Source organism: Physcomitrium patens, chromosome 14, assembly GCF_059467195.1.
Source record: "Physcomitrium patens ecotype Gransden chromosome 14, ASM5946719v1, whole genome shotgun sequence".
NCBI lineage: Eukaryota > Viridiplantae > Streptophyta > Bryopsida > Funariales > Funariaceae > Physcomitrium > Physcomitrium patens.
The window spans coordinates 13,554,758-13,580,288 of NC_143423.1; the positions used below are offsets into that span (position 1 = coordinate 13,554,758).

At 36.2% G+C, this 25,531-nt stretch overlaps 2 protein-coding genes and 1 long non-coding RNA gene across 3 annotated transcripts; all 3 read right to left on the bottom strand.

Moving 5' to 3' along the window:
* Window positions 1-1,240: 1,240 nt before the first annotated feature.
* LOC112291236 (uncharacterized) lies at window positions 1,241-8,187 on the bottom strand. Its single transcript, XM_024538381.2, has 10 exons — window positions 7,559-8,187; window positions 6,268-6,517; window positions 5,414-5,918; window positions 4,311-5,298; window positions 3,950-4,116; window positions 3,294-3,549; window positions 2,648-2,951; window positions 2,065-2,298; window positions 1,821-1,903; window positions 1,241-1,690 (listed from the first exon to the last, which is right to left on the bottom strand). The coding sequence occupies exons 1-8, from the start codon at window positions 7,711-7,713 to the stop codon at window positions 2,149-2,151; spliced, it is 2,775 nt and encodes a 924-aa protein (XP_024394149.1). The 5' UTR covers window positions 7,714-8,187; the 3' UTR covers window positions 1,241-1,690; window positions 1,821-1,903; window positions 2,065-2,148.
* A 624-nt stretch (window positions 8,188-8,811) lies between these two features.
* Window positions 8,812-9,817, bottom strand: LOC112291238 (oxidoreductase bty37). Its single transcript, XM_024538382.3, has one exon. The coding sequence runs from the start codon at window positions 9,537-9,539 to the stop codon at window positions 8,895-8,897; it is 645 nt and encodes a 214-aa protein (XP_024394150.1). The 5' UTR covers window positions 9,540-9,817; the 3' UTR covers window positions 8,812-8,894.
* Window positions 9,818-13,597: 3,780 nt separating this feature from the next.
* LOC112291189 (uncharacterized) lies at window positions 13,598-15,560 on the bottom strand. The gene is made up of 3 exons (XR_012218872.2): window positions 14,699-15,560; window positions 14,340-14,467; window positions 13,598-14,147 (listed from the first exon to the last, which is right to left on the bottom strand). It is a non-coding gene; the product is annotated as an uncharacterized LOC112291189 (long non-coding RNA).
* Window positions 15,561-25,531: the final 9,971 nt, after the last annotated feature.

Below are 25,531 nucleotides of genomic sequence, written 5' to 3' on the forward strand. Positions count from 1 at the left end.
GAAAGATTAATTATATACATGTAAATATACGGTTTTAACTCATGATTTTATAGTATCAAATATGCATGAATTTTACCAACAATCTTTTATTTCTAAAGAAAACATTTAAATTTATTTAATTTTAAAATAAATAAATATTTGCATTAAAAGTATATATTAATATGTAATGTAATACATGTATATATTGTAACAGCGTATAATTTTTTAATGGATTCTTTTTACTTACTTTAAACCATTAAATCTCTTCAAAGTTAGTCTAATTTATCCTACTAAAAATTTGAAGTTCTTGTATCCACCTAAATAAGCAATCTTATTAAGATAAAAATGTTTCTATCTGAGTAATAATTTAGTTTACAAATAATAATAAAAAGTAATTACAAATAGTTATTTATTTTAAAAAAACAAAAAACATAAGTAACAAAATAGCAAGAGGTTATATACCAAATCATCAATTTTGGAAGGCTTTGTAAATTATTGTTTAGCAGTTTACATCACATCATTGTATTGCTATTTTAAAATTTTGTTTTTGCTTATTATTTTTCTCAGAAATATCCATTTTAAAAATTTCTCTGTTTTATTTATGACGTATATACATATATATATATATATATATATATATATATATTTATACATTTATACACACATAAAGTTTATTACAAAACGTAGTTCTTGGGAAGAAAGGTTTCACTTTTAGCGATCTTCATAAACTTTTACATGACTGCCTGTCAAATCAATAATGAACTTGTTCATCAAAACTCCAATGTATGAACAAACATTTCATATCACCATTGTTTGAATTTCTTCTCTTGGAACCTTCCAACTTTTGTGTATATTTACAGGTCATTCCCATTGTTTGTGCTAGAATTTTACACTTACCCTTGAGATCCATAATAACCAACAATAATAACTTTTTAGCTTTTAGTGTAGAGAACAACAGTAGACATCCTAAGGGCTTTACACAGCATGAGGACCTGTAATAACAGCCACACACAGCCTTTGACATGGGTTCAGACTGTGTCATTTCAAAGGGCATAAATTGATTTGATTTCTCATGGTTATAACCAATACAAGCTTCAAAACCAAATCAGAAACATGTAGAGACAAAGTACGGCACACTCCACTGTTGAATGTTGTTTGAACCTCACGCAACACCATATTACACATGTTAACAATGTTCACGTACTGGCACATGTCTCTCAAAACCTTCCCTACTTTTCCCCCGAAAATGATGTGTTAAATATGGTAGCAAGAAACGTACAATTTTATTATATTTTTTGAAATTCTTGATTAGAATAAACAAAATAATTTACTTAAGTTGCGCAATAGTGCACATGAAAGAACCAAGAATCTGAAGATGCGCAAAGTTTCAAAGAAATGCACACGTACTCTTCGTTTGAGTCTTATCATCTCGTCCTGTAACCGGTAATGACAGTGCTCGCACCTGTCTACTTTTGGTAACGACATTTGGACCTGCGTCTAAATACGCAAGTCTCCAAGTCAAACCCTATCATTTGCACATCCATTGCAGTGGTACGAGCTTCCCACACCATTCGAATAATAGCTCAATATGATACAATATTGAATGCTATTGCAATTAGCAAACTTGAAGAGCAATTCATACTGTTTGAACTTGAAATATGATATACCAATGTTGCACACACGGGTGGCAGATCAGTGTCGACTGCTCATTCTGCATGAACATTTTCCAGTAAGTCTATTAACGAAAGAGCGTGACTGCATACCCAGACAGTGATTCTCCTAGAAGAGGCTGACCAAATTCACTACCACAAACGATTGTCATAGGCCAGGTTCAAACTTACCTGCAAAGTGAAAAGGGCGATATACCAGATGCCGATACTCCTCGAGGAATGAAAGCTACTGCTGCTAGCTTATCAACTCCAATCTGTTCCACACAGCAGAGTGGACAAGCCAATTGAGAACCCATGTAATTTCAGAGTTGACATTGATGCGATTGGAAGTCACTCATAGCAGGGTAACTACTCAACCATCACTGCAACGTCATAACAAGGAAGCCACATCTTGATGAAACAATCCCATACGCACCTTTGCTGCACCCTTACGACTGCCAAAAGGTAGCACAACAGGATTCGTCAACAGATGAAACAGGTATTTTCCTATGATAGCGTCTTATATTACATCACTAGCTTCGAAGTAGCGTTTGAAAGTTGGTTCTTCCTTGCAATGGTCGTGCAGCACTGTGTAAACCTCCATCAACAGCCGAGGAAACCTAGTGGAAAAGTAGATCTCAAAACCATCTGGAAAAGGCCCTAGTGATTCCTGCAATCGCGAGTCACAACTCAAACATATGGCTAACAACAAAATAAAACACTCGATTGGAATTCACCATGTAAAAGATGTGCAGGGCTACATCGAGTCCACAAAACCTAATTAATTAGAACCAAATCAACAACGTAAGCAATGACTGAACCTGATTCAAGCCACTTGCATTCTTGAAACAGCCCCGTAAAACTAGATCACTTGCTTCCAAGCATACTAAACTTTGGTTGTGATAAGGAAGTGAAACAATGTCCCCCTAAATGAGATAAAACTAAGATGAATCTAACAAAGATTACACCCTACTTTCCAAATAAGAACTACGGTGCTGAATGGCAAACTAAACACGAACCTGCATATCTTGAGAAAGCTCCAGAAAGTGATGGCTTTTGTTACGGATGATGCGGAGTAGGTCCCTGACACTGCTAAAGTTGTACTTACGATAACGGCGTCCATCGTCCAACAGTTTTGAATCTAACTTCGTCTCCCAAGACGACCCAAATACATCAGGTCCAATAGCTTCTACTGCAGGCAATACAGCTGAGTCTGGCGCTCGATCTTCATGTTCCACTCGGTCACTGGCTTTCAGCAGAAAAGAGAGGCGTTGTTCGCTATTCCAGAAGAAGGGATGTAGCAGAACATCCTTGGCAGCTGGCCTACATACCACAAATGAGATTCTTAGTAGTGGAAAGAAACGCCCTGGCCAATTGCTCTGAGTTAATGATAGTTATCACGCAAACGTCCGAAACCATGACATGACTTAAATCCATTCAAGGCAACAAAGTGAGAAAAAACCAAAAATAACATAAAATAAAATAAAATAAACAAATGAGGCGCACAAATCTTCATATGCGATGAATGATGGAAGGCTTCGCTGGGACTGGGAAATCATCACACGTGGCATTTTCAATTTTCTCAAAACCAAAAATGAAACGTAACACATCGAATCACGTCCATGTGGAAAGTAAGCGAGAAGGCGTAGCAGCTCAAAAAAGTACCTTTTGGAAGGGTCATGAGAAAGCAGTGACTTGATCAAGTGATAAGCCTCTGGCATGTCCTCAATGTAAAAAAAATCTGGAGTATCATTCGCAATATTGGCATCTCGGAGAAAATGCTCCCCGTAAGGATGTTGGCCTCCGGTGATACAAAAGAAGAAAACACACCCGAGGCTGAATACATCCACTGCCCGAGTTTGACGACCTTCTTTGAGCTGCTCTGGGGCTTGCCAACCTCTACTACCTGAGCCACCTTTACCTGCACAGGTTTCAATGTTGCGTTAAAAAGCAGCATACACAGCTGCGGCTACATGAAGGAACAGAAACATCCTTGTCACCGATCAGAATCAAACGGCATGCTCATATTTAACTATGGCCACGAAATTATGGAGTCAGGGACTCATGAAGAGACATAAGGGCTCGGTAGGTGACCGCAGAGCATTTGTTAAGCAACAGATTTACAGAGCAGTTAATAGCAACAATATCTAAGAGAGAAATGTGCTAATCATTGCAGGTAACTAATTTTAAGCAGAATGTCACGGACGTTTCCCAATTGACTCGTGAACAAATGTAGTTCTAGGTAGTGGTAATGTCAACATCCACATGTGGAAAAGAAGGACATTGAAAGAAATTTGCCCAGGATAAGTTCAGAAACAAACCCGTATCTTGATAGGACGAGACATCATTAGCAAGATGTTTGCTCAGGCCCATGTCAGCTAGCTTGGCTTGCAAAATACGCCCATTACTCACGAGCACGTTGTGGGGCTTCAGATCCCGATGGACGATTCCCACAGCATGCAGGTGTGACAAACCTGCAACTATGTCCCTGTTCCAACAACTTATTAGCGATGTGACTTGCTGAAATTGTTCACAAAGTATTCACTAAACAGCAAAGACCTCCTGAACAAAAACCCCTTCTACAGAGTGCCTGTCTCTCACCAAAGTTAAATCTCACGAAAACAAAAAGGACTCATAGATTATATTCATGATGCTGGAAAGACCAAATACTACTTTTGTTACCTCATCAGCTGCAAGAGTTGAGGTGAGCAGCGCCCATTATCATCCCACAATTTTAAATCCTTTCCGTTGGGCAGCTTCAAATGCTTCACGTCGTGAGAATCGTCATCTTTGCAACCAGCTTTTGGAGAATTGTTGTCACTTCCAGACACAATAAGGTCATGCAGGCTCAAAGCGCACCTTTCCAAAGCTACATACACAAAATCCATGGTTTCTTCCATTGCAAAGTACCTCACCACATTTGGGTGTTCATCACTGGTAATGAGAAATTTTATCTCTTTCACAGCTTTGTCATAATGATGAGCTAGAAGCCTTTTCACGGCCACATGACGACCTTCGAGGTACCCCTCAAAAACACTCGTGCCGTTGCTTCCAGCTCCAATAACAACCTTTGTTACAAACAACCGTCCAACTTGTGTGCCATCTCCACAAGCGCTGTTTTTAATAAAGACTTTCCGGGTAGTTCCTTCAGCAGTAGTCTCAATAACCGGCCTTTGGTTTGATTGAATAACTTCGTTGTTCCCATCATCCTCGGATGGCCCTTTGTACGAAGCCGAAGGACCCCCTTTTCTACCTTTTCGGCGATTCTTGTTGGCCCCTGTTTTCTTTGATTTCACCATTTCCTCTCTTCTCCCAAATAAAGATTGGTTGTACACGTACCAAAGAGAAGACAAACATCCGGTCACTACCAGCAAGATGCCCCCAACGCTCCCTAAAGCCCAGGCAATATCACGTCCTGCTCTGGTAGTAACACTGCCGTGGTGGACAGATCTATTGTCCAAACTTGGCACACCATCAAAAGTCTTCTGTCCTGGATACCCTCCATTCGGATACAGGCCATGTCCAACTTTTGCAAGTACTGGTAGAAGCTGTTTATTATCTGCAACATTGGAAATCGGCTGCATCCTATGAACAATAGAAATCTTTCCTGGAGAATTGGATTTCCTGTCCAAAGCAGCAGTTGCGGGCAGCAGATCTCCTATGTATTCACCTGTGACAAAAACGAAGACGAATTGATCCCTGCAATAAAGGCATGCTGAGGTTTGCAAAGATATAAACCACCCGTGTATTGCATAAACTAAGAAACGTCCAATAAGAGAGTTCACCTGAAGAAGAAAAGATGGCAATTGGAGCCACTTGATACGATGGCCTTGAAGACGCCACGGAAGCACCGAGAACCGGCTTGACAAAGTTACTATTTTCGTTGGCATCAACATGCCTCAGCATGGATGACTGCCCCGAAGCCTGAACAAGGGATAGGGTCTTAACCTCGCCCAACGAGACATTCCAGCGGATTTTGCCCGTTGCGAGTTCCTGCACAGTCACTGAATAATCGGTCCTAAGACAAAGCATGGTGTTGACCTTCTTCTCAGAATCAGTGAAAGAATTCTGCTGCAATAAAAGCTCTGCATCTTCAGCCTTAGCTTGCCCATTCGCAAAAGAGGCGGCTTTCTCCAACACTTTTCCGGAATTATCAAATTGGCGTATGAGAGCCCCCGTGTCCTTATTGAGAAGAAATGCGGTGTTCGTTACTGAACTTAAAACCACTGCTCCATCATCCGTGTGATGAGGTGAGCTGGCTACCAGATCCTTTATATTGATTTGCATAGGCTGCAATAACCAAAAAACATTTCTAAGACATACAGCTCTAAATAAAAGCACAGCAAGTTAAATTCACTTCAATACTACGACCCTCAGAGCAACGATTCTCTGCGTGCACTTATGGTCAATTCTTTGTAGTTTCAACCATCAGGACCTTATGCACATAATTTCCTGCAGTTCTTTGTACAATATAGCTGAAAACTTTGTCAGCTCAGAATATCGTCAACGATTCTGGACCGAACCTCTCTTCAAAGAGAACATTTTAAAGAAAAGTATAATATTTGAAAAGGGCGGGGAGGTGTGTGTGTGTGCATCCAGTGAGTAGAACATAGGAACATAGGAACAGTCCAAAACTCACCGAAATTCCATTTTCATCCTGGACATATAGTTTTCCATCTGGTCCAGTAAAAATAGACCAATCCTCAGTTTCTACATCAAGTCCATCTTCCAGACTGGAGTTGATTTCCCTGGTTTCCTTTTCTCTTCCAGCCATGGATGTGGTAGACATTTCTGATCCTGATGCAAATGACCAGAGAGTCTTCCTTGTTGCAGGGTTCACTGCGTGGAGGACTCCACCAAGCGACACCACCATAATCGGCTCTTGCCCACTGACTCAGTAACAAAGTTGGAAATTAAATAACACATTTAAAACATATGTAAGCAAGCAGGAATCGAGTGTAACAAACGCCCAAGATTCCAAGGGATCCATTTGAGATTACCCGAGAAAAAGCTCATGAACCCAGTCTCTTAAGTCTTTCACAATCAGCAATTGAAATCTCTAATTCGGAACAAACGTTCTACGCTTAAAGAAGTTATGTTCTGACTAAAGAAAAACTGTCTATAAAAATGATTCTTTGACAAGCCAAGAATATTTGAGGTTTTCCAAGGAACCAAGAAGGCCCTCGGCAACTTCAGGGGTTAAAAGAGACTGATGCAAACAGAATGGTACACTAAGCCCACAAACATCAACAGCAAGAGGGATCTAACGATCAGACCACAACATGAGGTGTTCGATGCACGTCACATCAAAAAATAAGGCATTCCACTATAAAAACCAATGTGCACTAAACACGTGCTCCAGTGACCTCTACAAGCTGAGCTCGAAGGAGGAAAAAAAAAAAAAACAAAAAAAAAAAAAAAAAAGCTTTTGTAAGAATGAAATAGCTCAGGAAACATGTATCATTTCCCATTTAATCATGCGGACACCGAAAAATTAGTAATTTTTTCATTTTGAAGCCTGCTGAGAAATTGAGGGTCGATTATCTGATTCAACAGTACTTCAGACAGTTTAAACTGGCGTACTGTGATAATCTCCTATCTACACAATGGTTTAAATTTCGGAAAGAACTTCATAAATTCCCCAAAATCTAAACACAAAAGTCAATTTTCTTAACACCACAATAATCCCCTGAGTGTAAAGACTCATAATTCTGTTTTATTCCTTTCTTTATTTCCTTTTTGACAAGAACGACACATAAAATATTCTTCCTAAAAAACGCCATTTCAACCTCCAGAAAAGCGGGTAGGAGCAGAGGAGATTTACAAAAATAAGGAGAGGAGACCACAATGCGCAAATTCTAACACACGAAACTAACTACGACGACACAAAAGAAGCCTAGGTAGTCGATAAAAGTGGGCAGAGAGCTCACTTGTGGGAGTCTGCAAGCGGGGGTAGAAGTCCCAGGTTTTCGGCTGGCCAAGCAGGGACATCCGCACTGGCCTGCCGGAACATAACCATCGCCAGAAGCGAGCAGAAGAACAGGATGCACCAAAACAACGTCACCCAATATCGCCCTCCCACCATTTTCGAAACGCCAAGCCGACCACGATCCCACAATACCCAAAAATTCCGCAACCCCAACGGTGTAAACGGGTAAAGGCTTTAGATGCACTGCGATGGTTCTCAAACCTCTCGTGACGGGCTCCACCTCTCATCAAACATTATGTTCTTCCGAGCTCCGCGACCACCATAATGCAGCAAAATGTCTAGTCCGGAGGAGAAAACCCCGAAACCCCAACATCAGTCCACTCACCCGAATCCAACACGGCACTTGTGTAAAAACCACGAACCTAGCATCAAATCAGGCCATGTTCGGCTTGCGACAACTCTGCGTGCGACCTCAACAACGCATTCCGTTGGCGCCACATCTGGTTTTTCCCCCTATTTCCCCCTCATTACCCTATCTATGTGATGTTGCGATGAAATGCACCCGAGAAACTGGCTCTAGAAATGTCAAAGCTGCCGCAGCTCACCCCCGACCGAACGTGGACGACCCATCTTTGCAGACATGACGAAGCAGAAGAAGAAGTAAACGAAGCTCACCCCACGGTTTCCCCATACCCGCATTCACCCCAAGACCGTCTATGTCCCCATGACCGAGTCTGCCCGACTAATGTCTGACCGCGTGGTCATGTCATTCCAGTAGAAGTATTTGTTGAAACCTATTGTTGAAACTAGGGCGGATAATCTTCTCGAAAATTTTGGTATTCTTGAAAACCAAATAAATTTTTACTTTATTTTTCTACCATAAAATATCTTCTTGAGAATGTGTTACATTGGAAAAATAAATAAATAAACAACATTAAATTGAATCAGAAATCAGGTGAGATAATGGTGATGGAACGGATTCAGTATGAATTCACAAGATTTCTTGGGCAGTTTCATCTAAAACAGCATTTCGCTTAGCAACAACATCATCAACTTCTTTGTTTCTTTCTGCAGCACTTTGTTATATGCAAAGTTGCATCTCAATCTAGCAACTTTTATTACATTCATTTCTAGTAGTTTTTAATATTTTCAAAAAATATTGCATGCAAAAATGCAACACCCAACCATCCATCACAGAAAATATATATATATATATATATATATATTTAAAATTCTGACAAATCTACACTCATGATTTTGTATCTGTCCCTGTGCTTTATTAGCTGTGCATACACGACGTATAGTAAATATTATGTACATCTCAATGCAAAAAATAGTCACGATTTATCTAAAATCACAGAGATCTCAAAAGCCTCGATGAACACCTCAGGGGGCTGAGCTCCCGACACTTGATACCGTCCATCAATCACAAAATGAGGTACGCCTGAAACTCCTCGCCGAAACTTTCGCTCTTCCGCCAGTACCTCCTTCAACCCTGCCTGTGGATCATCCAAAAACTCCCGGGCCCCTTCAATGCCAACCTTCTCCGCAGCCGCAACCAAGACGTTCTTGTCACCAATATACTTCTCCTCTGTGAAGAAATTGACGAACAATTCCTCCACTAGCGCATTCTGCTTCTTCAGACCCTGCCTCCCGGCGAGCTCAATCAACCGGTGACTATCCAAAGTGCTTCCCGTCTCCCCACCGATGGAGAACTTATACCCTAAGTTCGCGAAAGCAGCTCCAACATGGTCTACAATCATGTGCATCCTACCTTCTCCGAACTTCGACCTGTAATACTCCTTCTTATTAACTCCCTTCACGGACGCATCCGGATTCAAGAAGAAGGGATGCCACTTGACCTCAACGTCGTAACGATCTTTACATGCCTCGATTGCTTTCTCCAGGTGCTTCTTCCCTACGAAGCACCATGGACACACGGTGTCCGAGGTTACATCTACTCGTATCAACTTCTTCGCCATCGCTGCAAATAGTCTACTGCTTCGTCCGATGTTAGCTAGCGCCACTGACACACAGGAATACTAGAGAATTCAATGTCCAGAAACGAAGTCACTAATCCTTCGAGCAAAATCGAAACGCACACAACACGTATTGAACCAGGGTCGTGGAAGGTTTTCACAATTTGTACACGAATGCAGAGATTGATTCACTGGTGCGACGCATCGCCAGTGGGATTTAAGCTTCCTCGCAACGGCGACAATCGGAAGGCTCGTCGATTTGTTCGCAGTGCCGGAAGTAGGGCCAAGGAGAGCTTCGCAGGATACATCCGCCGATCTGGATGGTATTCGTCGACAGTGATCTACTGGGCCGGATGATTTCTAATGATAGACTTTTAGGAGAGGGTCAGTACCTTTAAGATTCTTCTTCTTTTTTGGTCTTGGTGGGGGGTTCGATTCTACTCGGTATCATCACACGCTTCAGTTCTCTGCGATGATTTTTATAGACGGACTTGCAAAGAGAACTTCTATCTGGTATCTTCTCCTGGGATGGTTCCGGGCTCGAACCTTGGTGGTGGCACCTTCAAGAATCTACCTGCCGGAAATCAAGGCAGGGAGTAAATCTCAGCCCAGGTAGGTCCTATGTGCTACATGCATTGCTCTTGTCCATTCCTGAGAGCGAGTCTTTCAGAGTTTACTGAGAACCACTTGTTTGGAGCATATGAAGCAGAAGACAATACAACAATAGATTGCACATTTCAGAGTTTGCTAGTCTAGTGTAGTACATTCAATTTCCAAGTTTAAATTTGACGTGAAGGAAATTGTGGAAGTAAAGATGAAAGTGAGTTAAATGGAGAATGGGTTCCATTTACAATATCTTTGTTAGTAGAACCAAAAAGGAGGAAAGAAATAAGTGTAGTTGAATGTTATTCTTATTATAATTTGGAACAAAATATCATGTTGTAGTTGATTGATTGCCTACAAAATATAGTTTGGTTGAATGTTTTTTTAGGAATTAAGTTTTATTTATTTATTATTATTTATTTCAATCATAAAGTGGTGCATTTAACTAACCTTGTATCATTGTTGTAAAGTTTTTGGAGCATGTTTGTATCTTTTTAAAAGATCATTTTAGTTGTATATAATGTTTTGTAAAGTAGATTTCTTAAGACAAAAGTAATTCAAAGTTTAGGATTATAATTAAGAGTTAGTAATGTCTTCATTGAAGTCATAGGTTTAAATTAGATTTTTAAAATATATAAAGAGATTAAGTATTTATTTTTAAATTATTTAAAATTAAATATTTAGTCTTATAATTATATATTATAATAATTAAGGTAGTAAATTGTATTCTTTGTAGAGTAATGTGGATAAAAGAATGTTAGATGAATGCCCTTGAAACACAAAATAAATCCAATGTTTGATTTTTTGATGGTGGTGAGAAGAAAAAAAATTGAATATTTATTACAAATTCATTTTGGCTTATCAATTAGAACTAATTCAATAATAGATATTAAAAGTATGGAGGTATATATGATTTTTCATACCAATATTTTCAAACACCATGGAGCTATGTGAAAATTTGGCAGAAGATATTCACAAAATATCATTATTGCAAGGTATTTATGGAGGTACTTAAGAAAGATTTCAAGTCTATATTAGAAACTTTTCTAATATATATATATAAACTTGTTAAATAAAAACCAATCTGAAATTTTATACAAGAAAATTGAGCATGTTATAAAGCTGTTTGGACACCTAATAACTTGCAATAATAATAGATTGGATTTTGGTTTTTATATTAAGTAAGTTATTTTTTAAATTAAATAAATTCTACTCATTAATACAAAATTGTGAAAAATCAAATTGGTATGAATAACCTTAGTTAAATAACAAAGAGACTTTTAAATAATTACTTTAGAATCTATAGTATTGCTATGATGCAACAAGTGATATGCTTTCAAAGCACTATTCTAATAAATTCAAAGATAATATATTTTTTATTTTTGACATTGCAATAAATGATAAATATGGAAGGTGGTGTTAAATTTTAAGATAATTAGTTGATCTATGTAAATAGTAAAAAATTTGAATATTATAAATTAAGAAATCATTTATTATGAAGATTAAAATACTTTTATTGCATAGAATTTTAAAAATTAGATGGTTTGGAACCATTGAAAAATATGACAAGACTTAAAATTATAGAATTTGTAAAAAGAGAAGTTATATATTTTTGACAAGTTTAAAAATCAATGTTGTTGAGACTTTTTTGATCAACTAAAAATGTAGATATTGTTTATAAGAAGTTTTTTAAAAAAAAGGTGAGCATTTTAGACAATTTATGCCATTACAACTTCATAACATATTATATTGCAATGAAAGACAATACCAATTAAATTAGTAAATCTATTATTATAAAAAATATTGTTCTTATATAGAAATAGAATTAACAAAAAATAAATTTGAATGATATTTTACAAACAAATAAATAAATAAATAAATAAATTCTTATATTTTTTTTAATGATATTATGCATCAAATTACAAAAAAGATGCATTACTTGCATAACATACATATAAATATTGTGATCTAAAGTCTAATAATATTTTGATCAATGATATCGAAAAAAAAAAAAAAAAAAAAAAAAAAAAAAAAACTATTGATAAGAATGTTTGATATGTTATTGTTAATCTCATTGATTTTAGAATATTCGAGATTGAAATTGGAAAAAATTTAGAAAATATAAAAAATAAAAAACCTTATAATATTATTATACATATTGTGTCTAGAATATGAAGCATAACAAAATTACAAATAAGAAATATGCCCTAATATCAACAACAAAATCTCAAATAATATAATTTTAAAAAGTGAGATATATCTCAGAGAAAGACAACATAAAAGAAATGAGAAAGTATGTATATTCAAAAAAAAAAAAATGGAATGACTATTGTCAAAGATTTTAAAGCTACAAACTCTTGAAAGTAGACTAGAAGTAAAAATGGAATTAAAAAAAATGAAAAAGGCTTTATTCTTGCCTTTATATATACTATCTAATAAAGAAATTATGTGGCAATATTCTACAGATCATCCGACATGTATCTAACTTACTAAATATATGTTTAACTTGCAAAGCAAGTTTCTAACATATGAGCCTCATGGCCAACATATACAACAAGTGGCCAACTTGTTGGCCTAGTTTTCAACCTACTGTTCACCTACAAATACTTGAAAAGTCTAACATGTATCTACCTAGCTTTTAAGAAACTACTTTAAAATATATTATCATGTTTATTTATTTTTACTTAATTCTTCTTATGAAATTAAACACTAATGTTAAAACATATGTTTGTAACATTATTCTTTTTTTAAAGATAAGTTTTATAAGAAGCAGTGATTACAAAATGATAAAGTTTAAGATGCGGTAAATTGTATTTCCTACATATTTTGAACTTTATTCTTTTTAAAAATAGGTGATATATCCCTTCAAGGATCAATAATATTTCATACCAAAGTAGAAAGGCCACTTTGATATTTTATCATTATTGAGGACTTTATATATTTTTTTAAATAAAAAATTTATTATACCATTAAAAGTGGTTTTTACGTCCAAAAATATCACTGAAGATCAAAGATTTCTTTGAAGGTTGTGATACCAAATGTAATGTATCTTGCCATTTATTTAAGAAAGAACATGATGTTTTTAAACAAAATTATTTTTAATACATTCTCTTCACTATGAACCATGTTTTTTATTCTGCAATTATATTTCTATTTTTTAACAATGTGCCTAAATTTTCTACAATATTAGCATAATCTTTCTTGACAATGTCAAATCTTTTTCTTTTTCTTTTTCTTTTTTTTGCATATAAAGAATTTAAATTATGTCTCATCAATTCTCATATGTTCCAATTTTGATGAAATAGTTTTTAAAAACTTAGGACTTGTTGTCAAGCCTTGATTTCTTTTCCTCCAACCAAATTTGTGTTCTTGGAGACTTTTAGAGACTTGAAATGTATTAAATTTGTGTTCTTGGAAACTTTGTACTTCACACAAGAACAAAGCCATCCACCAAACAATTCTTTTCTCCTAGCTAATTTAATAATTTACTGCTTAGTTGTTACAAGATATATCAGCAATGCACGACATAATAATACAAAGTGGTTCAGAAATATCTTCACTATGTGAGATCTATTCTGCAGCTAAAGATTACTAAAATTGAACATAGCAAAGGAACGAATAAAAAATTGAAGGTCGTCAGGGCACTGCAATCACTCAACAGATAGGTACTACCAGTGCCTACCAGAATTTTATGTGGAGGTTCCAATTTCTCAAAAGAGTCTGGTCTGCATTAAATTTTATGCAAAACAAACTCCACTTATCTTTTGCCCATTAACGCTCTTTCACTACGACAGCCGAAAGTTGAGACCGGTTTTTATCCAAGCGAAACGGAGCTTGTATCGTCAAGCAATGAGATTCTTTTCAAAGAAAACATCATGGATTGCAAGATCATAAACAGCCTAAAATTTTTAATTAACTTCGTTGAAAGCCTTGGCTTAGGATTGCAGAAATCTTCTCCTCTCAAATTACATCGAATTTTGCAACATCGTACGGAAAGGACACGATTTACTGCAAAGTTCAATTCCCAGAAGTCCAATTTCAGCACATGAGCTAACACAGAACATTAAACTTCTAACAGACTTGAGCAGACGCAACCATTCAAATAATATCAACACAATGTGCACGTCTTACTACTCCGCATGTTTGAAGACAAAATTTACGAAATTAGTTTTAATGAGTTATTTCAAAGCCGAAGCTTACCGAATTCAAACAGACGCAAGTATATTCACATATCTTCCGTGAATAATTCTGCTGTTGCAAACATCAGCGCCATTCCAATTACAGGTTTTTGTATACCTTGACTGGATAGTTAGTCCATCTCCTGCATGCTGAGAATGTAGGGATTTGGAACCTATGCATAAACTTGCACATATTCCAATACTTTGTAGGCATAGAAGACAACATCCCCAGTTCACTGTTTCTTGGTATTTTAAAATGCCATGTCAAGTTACAAGTAAGGAAATACAAGACACCACAGGCAAGGAAGAAGGAAATCATTCAAGAACTGACTTTTTGACTCCAAATATCATAGGAGATGAGGACTTGAAGCTGCGCCCTACCAAGAGAGAATCGGCATTTGTCGATCCAACCTCGCTCAATAGAGGCAGCATCACATGCACACAGAAACGCGCATTAGTAGAAACTTTCATTCTGTCAAATGATTAGAATGAACACAATAAAAAGCTCCTTCAATTGTGAAAACGTGCCTGGTCGCAAAGATCACCAGGAAAGGCCTACCACAGACACTGTGGAGAGAAGCAAGTTCTGGTTCAGGTCACTGAATCAAGTTCTGGTGCAGCTCCTGAGTTCCCATAATTGACCTCAATGCGCATCACACCATCTAATCTTTGAAAGAGCTGTTAACTGTCAAATCGAAAGAAACTGCCAGCCAACTGGACGAGAACTGGGACTCCAATGCACAAACCAAAACTTCGTGGACTAGAACGTGCAAAAAGACTTTTACTTCGTCTCCATAGTCCAAGCACAGAACATGAAGCAATAAAAGCTGTGAGTCTTTTTGGCAGAGGGCTCAGACCTGTGCGTCGAAGGCAAAACGAAAAAATGGCAAGATGCATCAGAAGAATGAGCTGACTGGGAAAAGGAACTCTACCTCTGATTAAGAAACGATAAACAAGGCGCACACAAACCCTCAGAGCCATGAAAGTCATGTGTGGAACTTGCTCTGCTCCAGGTCCCGCTCCTCAAAACCTCCTTCCAAGCGGTCTCATTTGGACCCCACAAACACACACACGATAAACACACACACCTAGCCTCACAGTTCTCCAAAATTTGACCAGGAAAGCCAGGCGAATCGCAAACAACATCACAGATACGTGCACAGTGACGAGCAGCAACAGAGCGCACAGTTAGAGTTGCGCTACAGAGCACACCTTCACCCCATAGCTTGCACTTGGTGCCATGACCTGCATGCATGCATGCATGACTTCCTAGGAGGGGGGGGCGTCTCTGCAGTTGATGCCCGGAACACTTTGTCACACAAATGAGTTTCCGGTTCTCATAGAGTGTACCAGCGAGTGCCTGGAGTGACGGGTATCAAGTACTTAGGGTGTTACAAGGATATTCGTAGCTGTTACACATGTATATACATGTGTATGCAGTTGTGTATGAAGTGGATCATTGTTTGTAGACAATACTAAAATTTGTATCTCTGTCTTTAATTCCGTTACATTTTTGTTTTTGCAATCGCAATTCAATATTACGAATTTTTGTAAAATTCTACAGAGAATGGATTTTTAACTTCTGTGAAGAAAAGGTTAGGCAAAAGTTTCATGTTATTTCAAAAACTTGAATCTGAAGCTTAAATATTTGAATTTAACGTAAGCTTTCATAACTCTTGCAAGCCTAATGTGAAATTTTACTCAATAATAATAATAGTAATAATAATAATAACTTTCAATTTTATTTTAGTTAAAGTTTTATAAAATTATAAATAATAAAAAGAATTAAAGCTTATCAACCACCTCCTTATTTCTAACCTATAGGGTGGGATGTTTTTGTTAGTCTGGCAACCTATTGTCAACTAGGTCTAACATTTGTTGATTGGAAAATAACTCGGAGGTTAGTCAAAATAATGTTAAGCTATGAGTAATAAATAAAATTCATTGTACTTGGCATGGATATATATGAATTATCAATATAGGTGGCAATTGTTGATAGAATGGGATAGAATAATTAGGTTCCATACTTCTTGGTTTGTAAAAGTTGGATTCTCACTTTTATAACCCACCAAGTTGGAATGAGGTTGGTCTATTAGTCATATATGGATCAAAGAGAATCTTCAACTAAAACATTTATACGAATTTTATTTTTCAGCCATATTGTATATAAATACTTAGAATCCTTTTCATTTGTATATTTCTGTATGGAAGTATTTTAATTTAATTTTTACACTCATTGAAAATATGTTGAAATGCTTCAATAATTGGAAATAGGTCATCTATCATACATATATATTTAAAAAAATTGACCAGCCTACATTTGATTGGAGCGTCAAAAAATCCCATTGGCTAGAGCAATATGGTGGTAAAACCTAATTATGGGTTTAACCTAGTTACTACCTACATATCCAGTTATTGAGATGGGATGGGCGGGACTATTGATGAAAGTGGTGTACATTGTTGACATGGTGCCATTTTTTGTTGTGTTTTTTATCACCATAAGGGGCACTCATTAGGTGTTTTTGTTTTGTTTTTGTTGAGAATGTTTAGAAAGATACAAGAACAATAGTAAGTCATACACACAAGAGGATTTCTAAGGAGAGAGCTTCACACACAAAAATCTATTGATTTAATTGTGTCTTGTATACAAGAAGAGAAAAAGAGGAGAGGATAAACAATACTTTTTTACTAGACTCTAAATATTGTAGCTATATTATTTATTATATTCTACAGTAAATATTGTGGAGAGCACCAACTATATTTAATGATCTCAACACTCCTCCTAGCTCATCATAATATTTACATAATATAAAATTTATATATAATTATGATCTATACTTTTCTGTGATCTTGCAAGATCAACAATTGTTGCCTCATTAAAACCTTATCTAGGAAAACCTTATTTTATTTAAGGACAAAACCATACATGAAGGAAAAAGAGTACAACATCATTTTTTTTAATTATTTAAAGAGCTCATTAATTTTCTTATTCAAGAAGAGAAAGTCACCGCATACCAATGTCATAAGTAAGTCGATGATGGTTACTTAATGGAAGAGCTTTGGTGAAGAGATGAGCAAGATTATTTGTAGATTCAATTTTCTTAATTATAAGTGCTTGATTAGTAATCAAGTCGTGGGTATAACTAAAATACTTTAGATCAATATGCTTTGTTTTGTCGCCTTTAATGAAACCAACTTGCATCTGTGCAATACAAGCACTATTATCTTCATGCAAGATAGTTGGAGAATCATCATATGAAAATCCACATGTTGTTTGAATGAATTTATCAATTGATTGCAACCAAATATATTCTCGAGATGCTTCATGTAAGGTAATAATTTTTGCATAGTTGGATGAAGTTGCAGTTATTGTTTGTTTCACTGATTTCTATGATATTGCAGCTCTATGTCTTAAGAATACATATCCTATTTGAGATTTAGCTGTTGCAATATCAGATTTATATCCTGCATCATAATATCCAACCAATTTTGGATCTACTGATTGTGTCTAGTATAATCCCAAGTCTTCAATACCTTTTAAATAACATAATAAATATTTGATGTCATTTCAATGTTGTAGTGTTGGACGTATACTATGTCTTGCAAGGACAGTAACTCCAAATGCAATATCTAATCTTGTAGATGTAGCTAAATACAAAAGTGTTCCAACCGCTGTGAGGTATAGATATTGATCTCCTAATATTTTATCCTTCTCCTTACATAGAAAGTATGAAAAATGACCATCACGACCACGTCCAACCATTGGTGTGGACAATGGATAAGCATCAATCATATTAAATCTTTGCAAGATTTGTTTAATATACGTTAGTTGGTAGAGAAAAATGCTACCATCTGTTAGATGAATAATTTGAAGACCAATGCAGAAAGTTATTTTTCCTAGCATTTTCATATCAAATTCACGTATTAGTAGGTTAGTAGCTGTAACACATGCAGATGTAGTGCCCACTAGATTAAGATCATCAACATATACAATGATGATCACAAAACCAATTTTGTCTCATTTGATAAATAAATAAGGGATTAGTGGATCACTTATAAAATTATTTGTAATTAAATAATCTCAAAGACATTGATACTACATATATTCAGATTGTTTTAAACCATACAAGGCCTTACATAATTTAATACCTGGATATTGTCCTAGAGCGGGTTGATTTGGAGTTCCTGTTTCTAAACCAGGTGGAACTTTCATATAAATATTTGCATCAAGAGAACCATATAGATATGCAGTTACTACATCCATCAGATGCATCTCAAGGGTGGCATGAACTATCATTCCAATAATATATCAAAATGTAATTGAATCCATGACTGAAGAATATGTGAATTCATAATCAATGCCAAATCATTGACTAAATTCTTCAGCAACAAGACGAGCTTTATAATAAGTTATTTGGCCTTGAGCATCTCGCTTGCATATTAATATCATTTTATATCCCATAGGGCAAGATGTAAGAGTGTCTACAATTGGACCAAAGACTTTCTTCTTACGCAAAGAGGCATACTCCTCCTCAATAGCAGTTTTTTATTTTGACCAATCTCAGCGACGCATCGCCTCTTTGATGGTTTGAGATTTAGGATTGTCTTCCTTACGAGAAAGGGCTTCTACAATCATATATACAAATGATTCATCTACCATAATACATGGTCTGTCCTAAATATCATCTGTAGCACAATATAGAATAGATAATTCTTTACCCAACTTATTCTTATTCCTAACAATTCCAAGATTGTTTTTCATAGGAATTGAAGGTACATTATGCATGGATATATCATCATGAAATGGTAATCTTGCAAGATGTGTGGCAATTTCTTGAGAAATAATACCAGGATTAGTGAATTTTATAGCTTTTTTCTCACGTGATTGCTTATCTGGTCCACGAGTTCTTTTAGTTGTTGTTGTTATAACTTGAGGTATTGTAGTCAATGGCACTGCAATCTGAGCAGGTGCATTTTGAGCCTCATTAATAGGAACTCTTGTAATTCTAGGTGCATCATTGAAGCCATCAGGTGTTTCATCTGCGATCCGTTTTAGATGCAAAATCTTAGCAACTTCAGTTTCTCCCAAAGATGTCCTAGGATCGGGATTCATTGTAAATATTTTTGGTGCTTCAAATATGAGTACTTTATTTCTTTGTTGATTGGATACTCTTCCTTGAAGAGATGAGAATACATTTTCTTCAAAACGGCAATTTTACAAATGTGTAGGTAATAATGTGCTAGTTGATGGATGAACAATACGAATAATGCTTGGTGAATCAAAACCAACATATATGCCTTCTTATCAATGAGCTCCAATGGTACGCCATTGAGGTTCTCGTACTGGAATCCAAATTTGGCAACCAAATACTTGCAAGTGAGATTCATTTGGAATACGACTCGAAATGAACTCATGTAATAAAATAATTTCAAGAGAAGAAGGACGGAGGCGTATTAATGCTGTAGCATGTAAAACTGAATGATCTCACATAGATGCAGGTAAATATGTATGAAAGAGGAGTGGCCGGGTAATGAATTGTATATGTTTTATAAATGACTATGCAAGTCCATTTTAAGCATGTTCATATAGAACATAATATGTCAACTCAATTTCTGTTGCAGTACAATAGTCTTCAAAAGACTTTGATGGGAATTCTTTTGCATTATCTATATGCAATATTTTTATAGGATAATCAGGAAAATGTGTCCAAAAGCGAATAAGCATAGATATAAGATTGGCAAACACCATGTTTTGAGTTGATAATAATGAAACATGTGATTGTTTGCCTGATGCATCAACAAGGACCAAAAAATAATGAAATGGTCACGATATTGGATTAATAAGACCACAAATATAACCATGCAATCTTTCAAACAATGGTGGTAATTCTTGTGGTAGTTTCCAAATTGTAGGTCGAGTAATCATTTTACCTTGCATGCATGCACGACATAATTCCATAGAATCTACATCTGCAGGCTTTAAATTGTGTCCAGTTATACATGGAATGATCTTTCTAAATAATGTGGATCTTGGATGTCCCAATTGTCCATGCCAGAGAGAAACTCGACTCTCAGAGATAGATGATGCAAAATTAAATATAATGGGAGGCTGAATCACAATTCGGTATAAACCATTTTTTGTAGCAAAAGCTTTTTCAACAACTTTATGGTTCTTCGCAAGAACCAAAACCTCTTTTCTATTTAAAGTGGCAGTCGAGAGATGATAACCATTAATACGCACATCTCAATAGTTGATCAAACTGCGAGGTGCTGAAGGTGCAAACATCGCATGATTACATTTTATGATGGAACCCACAAGTAATTTTACCATTGCTGTGGCCTCTTGGAAACAGAACGCATTTGCTCCAGCCATGGTCATCATATTTTTAGTTTGCCAAGTTGAAGATTTTTGAATAAAAAATCGTCTATCTTGCAAGATAATATGTATTATTGCAAAATCAATGAGTGCATCATTTGATTCATCATTAGAGGTTCTATCATTCATATAAGCCTCTAAGTCATCAACACCAATTGAATCCATAGACGCATCTATGGTATGAACTTCACAAGCCTCAGCTTGTAATTTTTTATTTTCTTGGAACATTTTAATAAAATATTCTGAAGTACGATATGCATATGCTAAATGTCCAATCATTCCACATTTATGGCAAGAATACATCTCTGATTTTTATTTTCTATTATAATTAATAGTAGAACGTTTATTCTTTCCATATAGATAGAAATGGTCATGACTATGAATACCCTGATACTTATGAGTACGTTTCCCATATTTATATAATTTCTTCTTAGACTCTGAAATATTAAGCGCATGAGATTTTGGAACTGTAGTTCCAATAGGATGAGCTTCTGCATTGCACAAGAGTAGTTCATTTTGCTTCTCTGCAAGAAGTAGATAGGACATGAGATCAGAATGACTCTGAAATTTCATGTTCCTGTATTGTTGTGCAAGCACAGCAGATATAGAAAGAAATATAGAGAGAGTTTTTTCAATCATTTCTTCTTCAGAAATGCTTTGTCCATATAATCGTAATTGTAAGACAATACTATACATTTCACTATTGAAAGCATTTAAATTTGGAAATTCCAAGACACATAAATGTGTCCAATTATGACGTGGACGTGGAAGAAAAATGGTCTTTTGATGATCCAACCTAGATTTAAGATTCTTCCAAAGCTCTATACGATCTTCTAATTCCAAATATTGATGTTGTAATGCAGATACAAGATGACGACGAAGGAGAAGAAGTGCTTTCCATTGAATAACATGAGGTATAGAAATACTTATTGTAGAAGATTCTTCAAACATAATGGCATCCGAGAATTATTCTACAAATAAATTTATTTTTGTCATTTTTGCCTATAATAGATAATTGTTTCCATCCATAATCAATGGTGGAAATAAAAGAGCTTGAAAATGTTGGGATGCACTAGTAATAGTTGGAACCATAGTAGAAGCAGTTGAAGATGTTGAAGCACTCATTATAAATAAATTTGTAAAGAAAATACAAGATCAAGTAGAAAAGTTGAGTAAAACATACCTTAAAACATAAAGTCAAATAAAATAATAAACTTGAAATTAAATATATATATATATATATATATATATATATATATATTTTTTAAGGAGGTTGTAGATTAAAGCAGCAGAACAGCATTAAGATGGCAGCAACAGGTAGCGGTAGGGCGGTAGGAGTAAGGTGGCAACGGCGGACAGCAGCGGACAATGGCAAGCAACGACGGACAACAACAACAGGCTGTGACGGTTGCGGCGTTATGGCGGCGATGGAAGTGGTGGGTTTGGCGGCTATTCGGCAATAATTTGGCGGCAGGCGCTAGAGCACGGAGCAAGCTAGGGTAGAGTTGGGCTAGATTAAGTATTCTAAGCAAGCAGGGCAGAGACTGGAACAAGTGCTCTAAGGAAGCAGCTAATGTGTGAGGGGCTATTAAGAAGAACAAGATCATGAGGCAAACACTGAGCAAGGGTAGCAACAAGTTTGAAGAGTCAAGATTAGAGCAAAAAAAATGTGATATTGTGTAGAAGAGAGTCGTGCTGATAACATGTTGAGAATGTTTAGAAAGACACAAGAGTAATAGTAAGTCATACACAGACACAAGAGTAGTAGTAAGTCATACACACAAGAGGGTTTCTAAGGAGAGAGAGCTTCACACACAAAAATCTATTGATCTGGTTGTGTCTCGTATAGAAGAAGAGAAAAAGGGGAGAGGATAAACAGTACTTCTCCACTAGACTCTAAATACTATAGCTATAGTATTTACTATATTCTACAATAAATATTTTTGGAGAACGCCTGCTATATTTAATGATCTCAACAGTTTTTTGGACTGCAAAAAAGGTTTGCAATATTGGCAAAGTCAATGGTTTAACCACCAATAAATATAAATATATGTATGCATATATCAAATCAGTGCAGTATCATTGTTACTACAACAATACATTATGACATGTCCAAATTTTACTTTTTTTTGTAGTTCTAGTGACATCATGTTAGGGTTACCTGGTGTTTAATGGGTATTGACCAGGTATCCATGGTCACCATCATTTCTCTGGATGGGCATCACAAAAGCACATAACGCTTATCTTTAAGTATTGTATTAGGTTGCAGGGTTTGATCTGAAGGATACATAATCAGTACAATGTTGTATGCAAAGTAACCAGGGTAGACTCTATGGATGTGGTTACAGGCTCTGGATAAATCAATGAGGAACACATGAAGGGGGTGGTGCAATTAGCTGTTGTGATTTTAATTCATTCTTTTCTACATTGCGATGATATGGTAGTGTAGTTTTGACATTGGTGAACTTTTGCTATTTTTAATATTATTGTTGTAGGGTTTCAATCAATGGCATGGTCATTCTTTTGGAGTGGTGGTCATAGCCATCAACTGTAGCCTTTGCAATCTTTTGTTGATTGTTAATTGTTGTTGTGTTAATTCTCATTGATGCTTCAATAAGATGTAATGACAGTATGTATTGCATGAATATGAAGTGGACATTCTTCACATGTAAAATTCAATACACCACAAGTCATTAAATAATATTCCATTTAAAATCTGCTTTTATTTTATAATTGAAGACAGGAAATGTTGTACATGTTGAAGGTCCACATGAAAACAGCAAAAGATCCTAAGTTGAGCAATTGGTGAAGGATGGTTGAGCAAGGTGGCACAATCGGGCAGTGAACTTACGGGCAGGGTTGACAAAACAAGATTCATACCTCTGACCTGGAATGGCTCCGAAAATCAACTGAGGCTGCTGGGCTCCAGCATAACAGTCGGAGCTGTCTCCCGCCACCGGGACCCACCCTTTCACCAGCCTGGCCCAAGCCCGGCCCGGCCCGTCCCATGCCAGAGCATGAGTCAAATGACCCCCACGCGCCCGAGAAGTCACGCACCAAGGTCTTGTTCACACAGCACGGTGTGTATCCTTCCAGAGCATTCGAAGCTCTCCCACTAGCTCATAGTCATCCTGCTTCGTCCTTCCTTGAGGAAAACGTTTTTGGAATGAGGTGGCCGACTCATTGTTGACCAACCCAGAGGGTGGGGTGTTTCCATTAGTCCGGCAAGCTGTTATGAACCATATCTTACATTTGTTGGTCGGAAATAGGTCAGGGATTTGTTAAATTGGTGTTAGGTTGTGAGTAATAAATAAAATTCATTGTGCTTGGAATGGATATGTGTAAACTATTGATATAGGTGGTAGTTGTTGATTGGTTGGGGTGGAATAATATTGCATAATCAGGTGCCACACTTTTATACCCATATCAGGTTAGAATGAGGTTGGTTTGTATGTTAAAAATGGGTCAAGGCAAATTTTCAACTTAAACATTTATGTAAATTTAGCTCTTGGGCCAAATTGTGTAATAACACTTGGAATCTTCTTGATTTTTTGATTTTTTTTCCTGTGTAGGAATATATTATTTTTAATTTTACATTTACTACAAATTTTATTTTTATTTATGTTGAAATGCTTAAGTCATTGGAAATAGTATATCTACCTTACTACAACTGAATGGACCATGTACAAAGTCAGGTTAACAAAACCCTGCATTTATTCCATAATGAAATCAATACAATATAAGAACATAGATTGAGACAAAGCATACAAAACAACAACCAAGTACTTGTGGGTTTCAATGAATTTGGGGGATGTGGGAATTTCCCCCAAGAGGACAACCTCATATTATCCTTTTTCTCAGAACTGGGGCATGCCATTGTTAATGCTTCATGAACACATGGGCCAGGTGAACAGACGTCCTGCAGTGCCCACACAGTCCCACATGGTTGGTGTGGACTGAATGGTGAGCCAGCCATGGTGGGGATGCCCACCCCGAAGCAAACTCTGAGGCAGAAGAGAGGCTTGGGGGGAGGCTTGGAAATGATGGGGACAGGATGGGCCAAGAGCCTGGGTGGGTTGCCCTGTCAACAAAAGGACAACTGTCACCCGCTTTCAAAGTTTGACTTCCACACATCCCAGTAGTTTCTTTCTCCTTTGGGAGAGGGCCAGGTTGCATGGGGATAGGGGGGGGGGGGGACAATGGGGACTTTATGGCCTTGTTTTTAGGGTCCCACTTTTATGATTGTTTTTGTGTTTGTTTGTGGAACCACATGAACCCAAGGCATGAGTTTTTCATTTTGGGAAATGCATGAGTTTTTATTGTGGGCAAAGAGGGGATCTAAAAGCTCTTGTTTTGGTTGAAAGTATTTTTCCTACCTGTGCAGTGCACAAATAATATTAAGATAATGTACAATCAGGGTGTTGGAATTAATTTAAAGCTATACTCTTCATAAATTTTTATACAAAATTATGTTAAAATATGTTTTTTTAGCTTTAATTTACAATTCAATAATCTTTTGTGTTCAAGAAAAAAAGATTCAGTTGATTTCAAAAAATTAAATATACATTTTATTTATTATTACTATTTTTATTATTTATTATTATATGTGTATTAAAATTTTATAAATAGTTATTAAGTTATTATTTTGGCATATTTTATATCTAAAAAAAGCTTTAGAATACAATTAGATTCCCAATTTTTTAAATATTTTTTAAATAATGGACAAGATTATTTTATATTATTGAGAACAAAAATTTCATGACTTTAGATGTTAGATGGTATACTATGTTTATTAAAAGTATGACTAATGTAGATTTTTAAACAGTAAAACCAGAATT

What these genes read in the sequence shown, in the direction of transcription:
- LOC112291236 (XM_024538381.2), bottom strand. Translation starts at nt 7,713, where the DNA reads ATGGTGGGAGGGCGATATTGGGTGACGTTGTTTTGGTGCATCCTGTTC. An exon ending in AGGATGAAAATGGAATTTCG is followed by an intron (nt 5,919 to 6,267) that starts GTGAGTTTTGGA and finishes TGGTTATTGCAG; the next exon opens with CCTATGCAAATCAATATAAA. An exon ending in AGCTTTCTCAAGATATGCAG is followed by an intron (nt 2,299 to 2,647) that starts GTTCGTGTTTAG and finishes TCGCGATTGCAG; the next exon opens with GAATCACTAGGGCCTTTTCC.
- LOC112291238 (XM_024538382.3), bottom strand. Translation starts at nt 9,539, where the DNA reads ATGGCGAAGAAGTTGATACGAGTAGATGTAACCTCGGACACCGTGTGT.